Here is a 13226-nt window from a genome sequence, read left to right as displayed (position 1 = left end):
CATGCGAACCAGATAACGCTTATCCTTTATTCAGCTTTCCCTCTTTAAAGCGTGGGATCCGTCGGGAAATTGAGCTAGGCTACGTTGTACTGTGCTAATCGTAAGTTTCAAAATATTTCCTTCCATACGTATACGCATACGCATATACCGAAGCGTGTCGACCAGAAGCTAAAACGTAGTACAAGCTTAGCTTTCGGTGAAAACGGCTCGGTGTACATAATATGCACCGAAACAAATATAGCAAACATAGCATAGCTTGGCGTCGCTTAACTTTCCGGTAGACCCTCAGTCAGGCGTCTTTCCAGTCTTGACCTTTTCGCTCCATATAGAAGCTGAGTATCGCTGGAACAGAACGACGTAGCGTGTAACCGTTGAAAAAAATGATTGGGAGAAAAACAGCATGGGGTAGCAAAGGCGATTGACCAACGAGGGGATGTTTTCAGTTTGGTTAGTAAGCGGCCGGCTCGCTGGACGGGTTGGGTTCAGAGCAGGGACGCGTGGGAAGCCGGAAGGACACGGAAGGGGTGACTAGCTCGACTCGAACCAGGGGTGGTGGCAATCGTTACTCCCGTCTGCTGTTGGTCTGTCTAGCAACCCTCCGTAGTCGACCAAATGCCATCCCTACCAAAGCGGGAATTTGTATCATGGTCGTCGAGCTGCGTTCTCAGTGAGACTTTCCACCCGATAGAAATTGCCGGACTATCACTTTTTTTCACCCTCTCCTCTTTCCTCCCCCCTTTATTTTACGCGATATTTTCCCTTCATTTACCTCCCTTCTTTGATTCCTCCCTTTTGTTCTTCATCTTTTGCTATTTCAAAGTTACGAAAAATACTTTAATCGATGAGTCTCTCTCTCTCTCTCTCTCTGGGCCACCAGCTCGATGACTGCACGTTTTTCATGGAAACTATGCTATAACTGTTATCATCGATATTTCTAATTATACCTACGTCATTGCACTCTGCCAGCATGCAGGGGCTCACTGATGATACATGTGGCATTTGCCAATGCCTCGAGATCGATCTACCGGGCGGTCAGAAACATCTGACGAAAGTTTCTATACTCGGTGAATGATGCAAATAGAAGAGAGCGTTCCAGCTACGAGTTAAAATGTTTTGTATATCTGAGGTTCAACATTGCCATGCATTTATTTAAATATTCTATCTATATATTTTTATTTAATGATTTACCCCTTTGCGTGTCCTTTTATTTCTGTGAAATATTTCGTTAGAAAATTATTTCGTATTTAAATTTGCAAGGACTAAATGTAATTGGGATTAATAATTTGCTATATTAATTCTTAGTTTCCTAATTATATAAGCTTCTAGGCGAAGAATGAACCAGTTAATAACTGCTGCGTAGATACGGCAATTAACTCAAATTAACTCAAAACACCTTACTCTATAAAATTAAATTCTACGTCGCGTCGCACGATAGCAACCAAAAACCGGTATAGCATTTCGCTTGCTCGCTCTCAGCTCTATACCTGTCACTGTATCCTCTCACAATCAGTTACATGATAAATCCGCTGTTTTTCTTTTCTTCTTTTTTTCTTCTCTCTCGTTTCTCAATAATCAACGTACATATTTCCAACCACTGTTGACAAATTGAGAAAAAAGCATTTGAAAAGTCGTTCGTTACTTATCCGTATCATTCGTTATTCTCCGAAGCGGCTGATAACCCGTCTCAAAATTCACTCTCAACATTGACACAGGTCGAAGGAAACTGTTTTGGTAATGAAGAATTTTCGTCGTTATCACTTGAGAGAACGTGTGGAGAGAAAGAGGGAGTGTACCCACGTGCGTACGTCTGTGTGCGTGGGGGCATAAAAGGATGGGTCAGAGCAAACTGCGCCAGACTGTGAGTCGTGAACGTTTGGACATTTAGAATGTCAGCTGGTTTCAGTATGTTGCCAAGAGAGATTCCGCTTGTCCTTGAACAAACTTAATCTTGCTTCCCTTCGTCTTATCTCCGGGGCTGGAGATTTACTTGAAGACATTTTTTTTTAAACGTAAATACCAACTTCTTTCCTTTTATTCCTAAATAGAAAAATATACACGCCTACGTTACGTCTCACAGCTATAAAACTACCGAAAAAATTTTTATATGCTACGTTATTTATGTATGTTCTGTGTTAACGCGATGAGTAGACTGCAAATATTTATTCAAAATCATGTTTATGAAATGTGTTTCATCTATTAAATATTAAAAGGTGTACTGTCACGTGCATTCTCTATATTTTCCTCCGTTTAAACTTCCTATAAATTCGTATACCTTGATATTTTATATATTTCGTGTCTTTTATACTTTAAATATATATATATATATTTGTGTACTGTATGTATTCTGTATACTTTTGTACATTTAAACTTCTCAAACATTCACATACTTCAATATTTTGTATATTTTTTGCATTCTGTACGTTACATGTATTCCGTGCATCAGTGTATCCTGTAAATTTTGCATAAGCACAGAGAAATCCGCAGTGCAATCGCAAGGACAGTTTTTTTTTATTATTTAATTTGTACTTTACAATTTGTCCAGCTGGACATTTGGTAAATTTTTCTAACTTAATCGGTAAGTAACATGCGGATGGCTACCCCCAGTGAGATACCATCTTCGAATTTGATTGATTTATTTCTTTAGTGAGGTGAGTGTTTGTTTGTTAGGTTATGTTCTTTGTGAGATCTCTTGGACAAGGAAAGTAACAGTAGACGAAAGATAGAGAAAGAAAAGCGAGAGAGAAGCTCGTTTCGGTTGTTCAGAAAATTATCAATAGATTCGAATATCGCGAACAAAATCACTTGTAGCACGAATGCCAAACCCATTCACTCTCGCTATCTTTGGCTCGCGACGAACATAAAATTGCAACTAGTGTCTGCATCTTCGAGGAACGACTAAAAATACCGTATCGGCACGATCGACCGACTCCACGCTCTTTGTTTCGTTTCGATAGATCAGGTTTCTTTATTTTCATGGTTAAGTCATAAGTTGCGTGTTATCGTCTAGATTGTCACGTGCTAGATAATAGTAACGACACTTAACCATGGCATTGAATAAGAACCCTAGACACGACCATGACCTCGATCGAAGGTAACTCATTCGTTTCTCGCGCTCTTTTCCTCTTTTACCCTTTTGCTCGTTTGTTCGTCGTCTCTCTGTTACTCTTTGTCATTCCTAAACAGCTATTGGTACAACCTTCTTTAAAGTCATCTAATGGGATGATCGTAATAACGAACTATTAATCAGAGAAAGAAATTCGTGGAAATGGGAAAGTCGAAATATTGTACGGAGAGATCGAATTACATGTTTGTAGGCGTGTTTGTAAAATCTATAATCTAATATACCCGGTGTCTCAGCTAAACGAATACCTGCGTTATCTACGATCGTACGAAAAAGCTTCTCAAGGCGAAGTTAAATCATACGAAGGGACTCGTGTAACGGCGGAAAGAATCTTCTCTCAGCTTCGTTTTTTGCCCGTTTTCTTCTCTTTCTCTTCTTCTCTTTAAGAAAGGAGATTTCAAGGTCATCGGTATTTCCTAAATAGAACTCTATATATCGTTTTCGCACTATGAATGTAATTTTCTATTCTCCGTGCAAAAGTATCAAAATATTTATGTGTATTTATGAAATGAAGAGTTTAAAAGATATTTCGATTTTAATTTTTTTTTTATTATTTAATTTGTACTTTACAATTTGTCCAGTTGGACATTTGGTAAATTTTTCTAACTTAATTGGTAAATAACACGTGGATGGCTACCCCCAGTGAGATACCATCTTCGAATAATTCGATTTTAATTGAAATATAGTGTACGAAAGGAGGAGAACAGAGACAAGAAGGGAAAACGGAAACGTAAGAGCGTCTTTGTTTTTCACACGACCCGAAAGTGTTACAAAATTAGGGTTAAAATATAAAAATTTCAAGCAGGCATTTTCACGCACAGATACTTGAAAACTGTCTTGAAATTTCGCGAAGAGACGACCTTGAGGAAAAATCCGTTCGTTATATGCGTCCCTCGAAGCGGTTGAACTCTGTCTTGAGAAGATTCTTCATACGTATACGCCTATAAGTCAGATGTTTAGGTGATTTCCTTTAGCTAAAACGTACAATAGAATTCGTACGATATCTAGAAAATTTACGATAATATTTACAACAGTTACACGGTGAAGATGAAATTTCCGTGACGTTATTCCACGATACGAAGCAAATAGGACAGCAGCGTTGAATTGAAACGGCGCCTTCGCTAGAAACCGAAGACACAGATCGGCCAGACTCTCCAACAATTTTATTTCCAATCGTCGCGTCGTTTACAAAGTTAAAGCTGTTGGCAAAGATCTCGCGTCCTGTCATCCAAAGCTAGCCGCTGAAACAAGATATGGAGAGGTTATTATTATCCTGCCAGAAATAGAGTGGCGAACGTATATACTGGTGGTTATTACTGGTGGCCGAATAAACTCTGGATGGAAAGGGAGCAAAGGACTCTGGTATGGCTTGGTTTAACGCTAAGACGATCTTAGAGAATTAAGAAGAAGTTGTGCGAATCTGCGTAACCATTTGCACGTTACTTTACGAATCGATAGATTCTACGTGTAATCTGCTCGAAAGCGGCTTTAACTAGAAATGTTGCTCGTTAGGATCAGAGCGTGTCCTCGCTGTGTCGTATTCTTACCTGGCATGCGGCAGCCGCTCGATTTTATTTGGTGAATTTTCAAGGGGAACACGCGCTGTACTTGAAGATTATCTGCAAACGTTGCTATACGAGTGATCTGGTACTCGCTTGTGTCCTTCGTACGCGCGTTTCTCCTCTTCCACGTTACACTTTTTAACTGCATTTATTTTTCGCTAGCTTTTGCGTAGTGATCTGTGGTTTCCCATTGCGTTCAGCCGTATAATTCGAAAGAAAACAATGTTTTCCATTTTCTTAGACCAGAACTGGTTTTCGGCTGTTTCAGGAAGCGGCAGCAAGGATGGCAAAAGTGGAAAGGACAATGCATCACCGTGTGGCCCATACGCAGGTAAGTTCGCGTTTTATATCCTCCGTCTGCCTTTGCCATACTTTTACGATTGAAATAATACATATCGGTAACTGGAATCCGAAGCTCGGACAGCTAAAATTGTCAAGTTGCGAAGATTTTTTTTTAATGATGAGTTCAAGTCCAATAATTGAAAGTTCACTTCATACGGTTCGAGTACTATACTCGTAACATGTTTTTTTATTTATTTATTTATTTAAATTTTACAATTTGTCCAGTAGGACATGCGTATCATGTAATAATTTATTCGTTGTTCTTGCCACGAGTATTCCATTTTCACAAGCTATTTTCGCACCTTCTGAGTATTCGAATGAATTAGAAGGAACGTTATTTGGTTTGCGTGACTTTTCTCTGTTCCTCAAAATCAAACAAATAATTCAAAGTTCTCGTGCAGTTGGAAATGTTGGGAAAGCTACGACTAATCCAAATCCAGTGAAAATTCTCTAGGATGAACGTCCGTAGCGCTGACTTAAGTAATGAAAAAAAGTCCCCTTCTCTCGGTGTATCGCTTCCCGAGGGATCTGCATGGAAGGCTTAAAGCTGTAATCTAAAAAACCTTTTATAAATAGAGTTTCGTTACTTTTTAAACAGGCGATGCACGAATAGCGCGGTAAATTATGTTCCAGTGTAAATTATGTTTCGTATTAAAGAATATGCAAGCCGCTGGTCCAACAATAAAATACGATAATGAACCGAATAAAGTTCATCGTCATAAAATATGTAAAGTATGTATGTAAATACAGTTGGAAAAGTGCAGCAAAGTCGATCCACGATTTATAATAAAATGAAACGGAGAGACGAAGAAACGAAGAAAAAGAGAGAGAGAGGGAGAGACTAACAATGAGTGGAATAACTAATTGAAAACGAGGCGATAAAATAATAAAATCACTATTAAATCATCGTGATAAAAACGCTGTTATGCCGGAATATTATTGTGCAATAGTGAGATTAATAATTTGACTCGTACTTTTCCGATCTGTGTAATTGTTCGAATTTCAATAGTTTTTCTTTGCGTATAATTAAGAAGACGAATTGTTGATCCAAGTTTGGTGCCCTTCCTGTACCATACGATACGATTCGGTCATGTTCTATGCCACACGGATACTTATCCTTGTAAGTACTTGTTTGTAAGTTTTTTATTTTATCGCTGGTAGAGGGGGAACATGGCTGTGTGTGTGTGCACACGCATACATCTTTGCACACGTAACATGACCGGTACACACATGGCATTCCAAAATATCCATTCCCTTTCCACCAGCAGTTTACCAATGTTCGCCTCTAGCCTGAACAGCCAACAGCAGTTCTATTAATATTCTTTGGTTATTTTTGAAAAAGCTCTTCTTACCAAGAGAAACAGAACGAAGGATAGAGAAGAACTTTATGCACAAGCCAAACAACGTTTCCTTCAATTTGCCTGTAAAGGTGCAGATCTACAGCGAGCTGAATAAAATTCAAGCGTAAACGAGACATGTAAATTCTATCGATTCTTTGACGATTGCTGGACTCTAGAAACACCGGAAGAATATTCGTCTGATCGTTGTAAAACGATCAACGAACAAATTGCTCGACCAACGTTTACGCTAAACGAGTGTAGGCGAGTGCTGCTCCTGCTCTCTCTATGTTCTATGGTCGTTTCGTCTAATCTTAACACTCTAAACAAAGACCTCGGAGAAGTATGTTCATTGCCACGACACGATTTCTCGCCAGTAACAAGCAACATCGCTGTCAAGTTCGGATAGTTTGGCTAGTCAAGTAACAGAGATCAGACACACCCAACAATTTGCGTGTACTACGTGCGCTACGTAGCTGCACACTATCGGTATTGATCCATACGCACCGTTCTCTCGTTCTCGCTCGCTTTATCCCTTTTCTCCGGCTCCTGGCATCGCAGAGATATGGCCTTCTTCTCACAATTTCTTATCAACAACGAATACAGAGATAGTGGCATGTATGGATATTAACGCGGCTAACTGTATTCGTGAACCAGACCAGGATACCGGGACAAGAGTTGAGAACTTGGACCGATATGATGGTAACCAGGAGAACTTTAATCATTACAGAGAGATATAACAGAAGGATAGAATCGTTTCGTACGGATACAATGGAGTTTGTATTTTCCGAATATGATATATTCTCGAGCGAGTTGGAGCACATCGAGAGATGGAGGAAGAGTATCCGCCGTGGCGACGGTCGTAGCTGGTTTTTAACGTCCGTCGATTCGAAGGAAAGGCCGGAAAGGCCGTCGATTATTATGCAGGCGACAGACAATTGCCAACGCTTCCCCTATTAACATATAGCGAGAGTAAAAACGTGGCTGAAATACACGACGCAGTTGGTGCGTCGCTCCAGTACCAGCTTTGCTTGTACACTCAGATTTTAATAATCCAATCGGATAAACAAGTATACGTACTATAACTATATAACACGTGACGACAGAAAATTCAATTACAAAGCGAGCAATTTTTATCGGTAAAGAAATGCGGATGATTTGGATGGGTGTGGAAGTAGCATGTAAGAAAGAAAGAGTTTGGCTCGCTGTCCACGAAACGTCGTTTCATAGATTGCTCGCGGTAAATACGCTTTCATGCAACGATCGTTGCAAAGTAACGCGCACCTAGTCACGAAACAGCAGCGAACCGTTTTCGTTGTTACGCGTTTTCATTATGACGATTGACGTTAATATCGTCGAAATCGAGGCGCGCGTTCTCCAGCTGTTATAAACTAGCGTAGCGATATAGGACGAGAGCGTTTTTCTCGTTGCTCGATATTTTAACGACGGGACAAAACGTATCTCGCTGTACATTTGGCAGACTACTAACGCCGGCGTAGACGTATCACGTCTGCACTCGTCTACACTGACAGGTATTGTCTGCGTTCATCGTCCGCCGACAGTCGACGAGACATGTATCTAGACATTCTACGCTGTTTGAGGGCAACGTCGTTTGTCCAGCAGGCGTCGATGAGTCGAAGATGCGATGGAGCAAGCGGGTTATTGAAATGTATCTTTGGAGAAATGTGACCATCGTCGACCCTAAAATACAAAGAAAAGACTACCTTAATCTTCTTAAATGCTGACTATTAATAGTCATTAATAAGTCAATAATAATGATAAACACCTACTTTGTAGAATGTCCACTTGTAGAATTAGATATCGTGTAAATATAAATAATTAATTAATACGGCGAGGAACAAATTTTGAAAGTGTCATGACATATTGATTGACGTATTTGTTAGCGTATTAAAAAATGTATAGCACGATTTGGAAAAATGGGAGATGACCTTTGTTCGTTACGACACATCCACGATACGACGGTACGTGACTTGCAGTGATTTCGATTTTACTTTCTTTCTTGGCCCGACGTTTTTCTTTTTTTTTTTTTTTATTATTTAATTTGTACTTTACAATTCATCCAGCTGGACATTCGGTAAATTTTTCTAGTCTTGGCTCAACGTAAAGTAGCAAATGTATCGTGTGACGATCGCACAGCGGGATCGTTGCCTCCCAAAAGAGGTGAAAAGCTCATTCTGCCCACAATTGCCCGCGAACGTTCCAATGGAAAAAGAAGATGCATATCTGCCGACAAATGTGAATCGTCTGCGGATCTTCTGTCTAAGAACGGAAGACAGTTGCCGCAGGCGCACAGCGTGTCTTCGGACAATCGTCTGTCAGTGTGGACTTGGCTTTATAATAGACTACGATTACGCTTCTATGAAGAGACGCTTGGTGGACAGTAAGCCCACAGATATATTAGGAGGGAAAGAGCCGCGTCATATTTTTGCTTCAGCTGCCGAATGCGGGGACGCGCCGAAGAAGAAAGGATTCTTCAAAGGTTTCTGGAAGAGGTCGCGTCATTATTCGCTGGAGAACCAATAGCCCAGGTTAGGCGGTAGGGTGACGGGCCAGCAACGACAGAGACAGGCGCCACGGCAACAGCACCATTATCGGCACCACGTCGCTACGAGCGCTTTGACACACAGTGCTTGCTGTTGCATCGTCCAGTAACCTCGGTGCTGCTTCGTGGTAGATGCAGCGACAAGGTTCGCGTTCCTTCGTCCATTTCATCGAGCTTTTATTCCGCCCGATCGGTGGTCTCCGAGTCCAACAAGCTACGTCAGCCCGTGGGTAAAATCTTTTTGCGTATTAATTACGTTTCTCTGTCCCTCCTTGTTTCTTTTTTCTTAAACACTCTCCGACTATTCGGCTAAAAGATTTTCTTTCCATTCCTTCCGTTTCTCGTTACATCCGGCCGTATGCGGTAATTAGGCTGTTTCGTAAATTATGCCACGAGCAGCAAAGGGCGGGTTCTATACGAAAAATAAGCCGAAAATGTAGAATAATATATTTTGATTTAAAGCCTTGTTTGTCTATTCTGCTTGACGCAATGCGATAAATATAAATCCAAGTAGGAGTATTAGTATGCAGCGAGATCCTTCAAGTCGAAACATAGACAACCTTGCAGAGTTGCTCGTATTTTTAATGCGCCTGTTTTTAATTTTCTACAGCAAAGAAACGCTTTTAAACTGTTCCAAGACAATCTGTAGTTTGATAGAATCGAGCAAGAAGAAATTAATTGGATGGAGGATTAGCCAAAATGTGTGTTAGAATTAAGGCCGCATGCGTAATAAATATATTTTAATTAATTAAACTCAAATTCTCCAAAGATCGAATAAATAGAGCTTGTGAAAAAACAAAAGAACGGTGTTCTACGTTTTCAACTTATTTTGTCGCATAGAATCGTCACTTGCTTGTTGGTCTTGCTTGTCTCGAGGTCGAGGTTGTACCATCAATTACAACCTAACCTGCAAATGAGATTACGCTACGTTACGTTTTCGTTACCATACTAAATCGTTTCGTTCCTCTCGCACAGCTCGTTTGCTCGTGCGAGCGCGTTGCTCGAAAGCGCGAAGCGGAATAGAAGCAACGAGGCAAAGTGCTGCGCGAATCGTGTCGATTTCGTCACCAGCTGGCGTTGTTCGAATCATTCGAGCAAGTCATAAATCGACTTTTGCTAAATCGAATCTATATCGAACTTAAATCGTGTAAACAACATGAAGTACGCGATATAAAACAGAATTCGAGCAACGACACAGCGGCAGCAGTTGATCCGTTGACTCGTTCGTTTACTCTATTTATTTCTATTTCCTGAAACGCATAGAAGAAGAAAACCGACACGACACCACTATATAGCAAGATTTTTCAATGGTAAGATGGTTCGAATTTGCTCGCAAGACTTGTATACGCGCTGAGTTTCGCGTCACGAGCAGTTAAACGTTCGATAGTTTTTCCATTCGAGAGGTAAATCGCAAGCTTTGTACGGCTTAACCTAATTGTTAGATGGATTTCGATTAAACGAAACTTTTACTTTACAGAGGTAACAGCACCGATTAAGTCCTACGACTTATTATTAATGTCATCGGGGGTGGAAGGTTAGATCAGAGTCGATTGGAATGGGCAACTGCTTGATTAGTAAATGCCAAAAAGTACACGGTAGTCGGCTTTCTGATTGACGGACTCGATCGATAATCGACGATCATTGCGATTTATCGACGATCGGTCGACGAGTTGCGACCGATTGCGTGCATCAGAACACCATAGGCGTTTCTGTCCCATCATCTTCCTTGTGTGTATCCGACACGCCAGCACGTTTATAGAGAGCGAGCAAATAAACTATAAGTTATCAAGTATTCGAGTACTCGGTTATCTACGTACGTGTACTTTAGACGGCGTTTATTACTCGCGTATTATGGCAGAGGCAATAGAGAGAAAGAAGAGAGCGTAGAAAAACGCACGGAGGGACGAATACGTGCGGAATCATGACCATGTAAAAAGCAATCACATTGTATTTACTATACGTATTTATTGTTATTCGAGCAATTTGTAATTATACCAACGAAACGTTCCCTCTAGTTTCAACGTTACCATATAAATAACTATTTTTATTACGGCAATTCATTACCTGTATCATCATCATCATCATCGTCATCGTCATCACCACCATTGTTGTCATCCTCGTCGTTATTTATTTCTCATTTCTGTTGTTAAGTTGGTACGTATGAAATATGCCGTCCCGCCAAATAAGATTTCGATCGATATATTTATACGATTCAATGCTCTGTTTTAATGATTAATTAACGTCATTATTCCAGGTTTATAAGAATTATCGGCTGAAAAATTCAGATCAATTTCTTCGGTTATAGCTTCTTTTTCGGTAATTTACGCATTGGAAGATTGCAAGATGGGATAAAAGTTGTGTTTAACTTTATCAAATATTAAATGTTGGTTTTCAGCAACTTTCGTGCCACTTTTTTTCAAAATTTAAGCCCATAAAAAATTACACAAACTTTCTGGCTATCTAGAAATAATAATAAAATTTTGGTATATTTATTATAAATTTCCTTACATGAAAAATTACGTTAAACTTACATGATTTATGGTAAATTTTATAATATGTTTGATAATGGACGATAGATCAAAATTGAATGGATGGTATTAGAGCGCCAAATTTGAATTTGAAGAAACATTTCATACGTTCCAACTTAATACACATAATTAGTACCAATAACCACTTTCGTCGCCACAATTGTTGCCACTGTGTTTTATTTATATCTTTTCCTCCTTTATTATCATAATTTTTCCCTTTTAGTCGCCTTTCACGGCACGCAGGGATTGCATATCTGGGCCTATCGAGTTCCTGAACCTAAAAGGACTTACTATTGTAATATTAATATTATTATTGCTATTTATTTGAATTATTATCGTAGGGTTGTTGTTACGATCATTGTTATTACCATTGTTAATCCTGAAACGCTATCACCAAAATGATAATGCTTATGCAGAGAACGTTGAAACACGCAAGTGAAACGCAAGAGACGATAAATGCGTTATCGTTACGAAACGGTAATCAGTGTTATCTAGAACTAGCGGTTGAATTACTTACTTACTTGCTTACTTACTCAATTACTATTATCGATAATCCTCTATTTGTATGATATATAGAAGGCGAATTAAGATTATATAGCCAGTAATGTAACAAAATGGTCACGATAATAACGATAACTCTCGCGAAAATTACATCTAGTAGAGAATTGGAAAATTCGATATAGGATGTAGCAGACGACATTCTCCTCTCGAATTATCGACAAAGTCGATTCCAATCGGAAAATTGCTTGAATGCCAAAGATTGCCTTCGCAATATATCGCCAACTCGGCCAACGCATACAAACCTATAGAAAATCACATTTCTTGGTATTTGTTCGAATTTCATTTTACTTCGATTCTTTATACAATTTTGTACGAACCCCTAAGTGCAAATTTTAGTCGATCGATCGAACGAACAATCGTTTCCCTTTCTCTTTCATTTCCTAATTCCTTTTCCTTTCCTCGTTTCAAGCGCCAACCAAACGCAACAACGTGAATTTCTCCATCGTGTTCGTGGTCGTGATCGTTGTCGTCGTCGTCCTTCGAAATACGCGGAAACAGAATTTCCCTATGAATCGTGTTCATCGTGGAAACATGTTTGCACGTCATTTCACTTTGTAGGTTATTTAAAACGTATTTTAAATAATCGTATCGTTCGCGGCTTGTTCGATATATCGAATACAGCGGAAGTCGTTGGAACGATTACGAGGGCGATAACACGAGCACGTGACTCAAAAGGACGCTGGAATTTCAAGGAAGAGGAAAGAAGAAATAAGACAGAAGAGAACGAAAGAAAGAAAGAAATGTGGCAATCGTCGCTCGGCCGCAACATAGGTTATGATACCGCTTTTTTCTCCCTGCGTGATATATTTATTTATTTTAACGCGGTTTTATTACACACTCTATGTATAGTGGCACTTGTAAATAACGATCGCGAATCATAAGGATACGTGACAAAGGAACGCAAGAAGAGAGCAACTGTTCCGCGATCTTTTCGCCGTGAAAAGATCTAGCTAGGACTGTGAGAACGATGGGCATTCGAGATACGCATCGGCCGCGTGCTAGTTGTTGCTACCGCTGCTGTTGCTGCTATTGCTGTTACCGTTGCTACTGTTACTAAGTACTACAGTTACAAAAACCCGAGGGCACGCTGGCCGCTTTGTCGCACATTCGTTGACATGCATGCACACCTATCTAATAAGATAACTTAAAAGGTAATCTAATAAAGGTTAATGCTACTTAAACTTAATGCCATTTAAACGAACGTTTGTAAAG

The 13226-nt window shown here is 39.8% G+C and overlaps 1 protein-coding gene and 1 long non-coding RNA gene across 10 annotated transcripts in view; one reads left to right on the top strand and one right to left on the bottom strand.

Annotated features, from left to right (window-relative positions):
* LOC117239425 overlaps positions 1 to 10960 on the top strand; it is a 55269-nt gene extending 44309 nt beyond the window's left edge. For 6 of the 9 annotated variants that reach the window (XM_033504971.1, XM_033504970.1, XM_033504967.1 and 3 more), the window contains 2 exons: positions 4952 to 5014; positions 8818 to 10960. In XM_033504971.1, the coding sequence (XP_033360862.1) occupies positions 4952 to 5014; positions 8818 to 8906 (152 nt within the window). In that variant the 3' untranslated portion in view covers positions 8907 to 10960. Of the gene's footprint in view, positions 1 to 4951; positions 5015 to 5426; positions 5829 to 8817 lie in introns of those variants that run through there. The other 3 variants (XM_033504973.1, XM_033504968.1, XR_004494442.1) reach the window with 2 other exon arrangements.
* On the bottom strand, positions 4268 to 5203 carry LOC117239435. The gene is made up of 2 exons (XR_004494444.1): positions 4669 to 5203; positions 4268 to 4362 (listed from the first exon to the last, which is right to left on the bottom strand). It is a non-coding gene; the product is annotated as an uncharacterized LOC117239435 (long non-coding RNA).
* Positions 10961 to 13226: the final 2266 nt, after the last annotated feature.

The sequence above is a fragment of the Bombus vosnesenskii genome, unplaced genomic scaffold (genome assembly GCF_011952255.1).
Source record: "Bombus vosnesenskii isolate JDL3184/JDL3185 unplaced genomic scaffold, Bvos_JDL3184-5_v1.1 scf7180000013991, whole genome shotgun sequence".
Lineage (NCBI taxonomy): Eukaryota > Metazoa > Arthropoda > Insecta > Hymenoptera > Apidae > Bombus > Bombus vosnesenskii.
The sequence above is the reverse complement of the archived record's forward strand: the minus strand, read 5'-3'. Positions and strand labels throughout refer to the sequence as shown.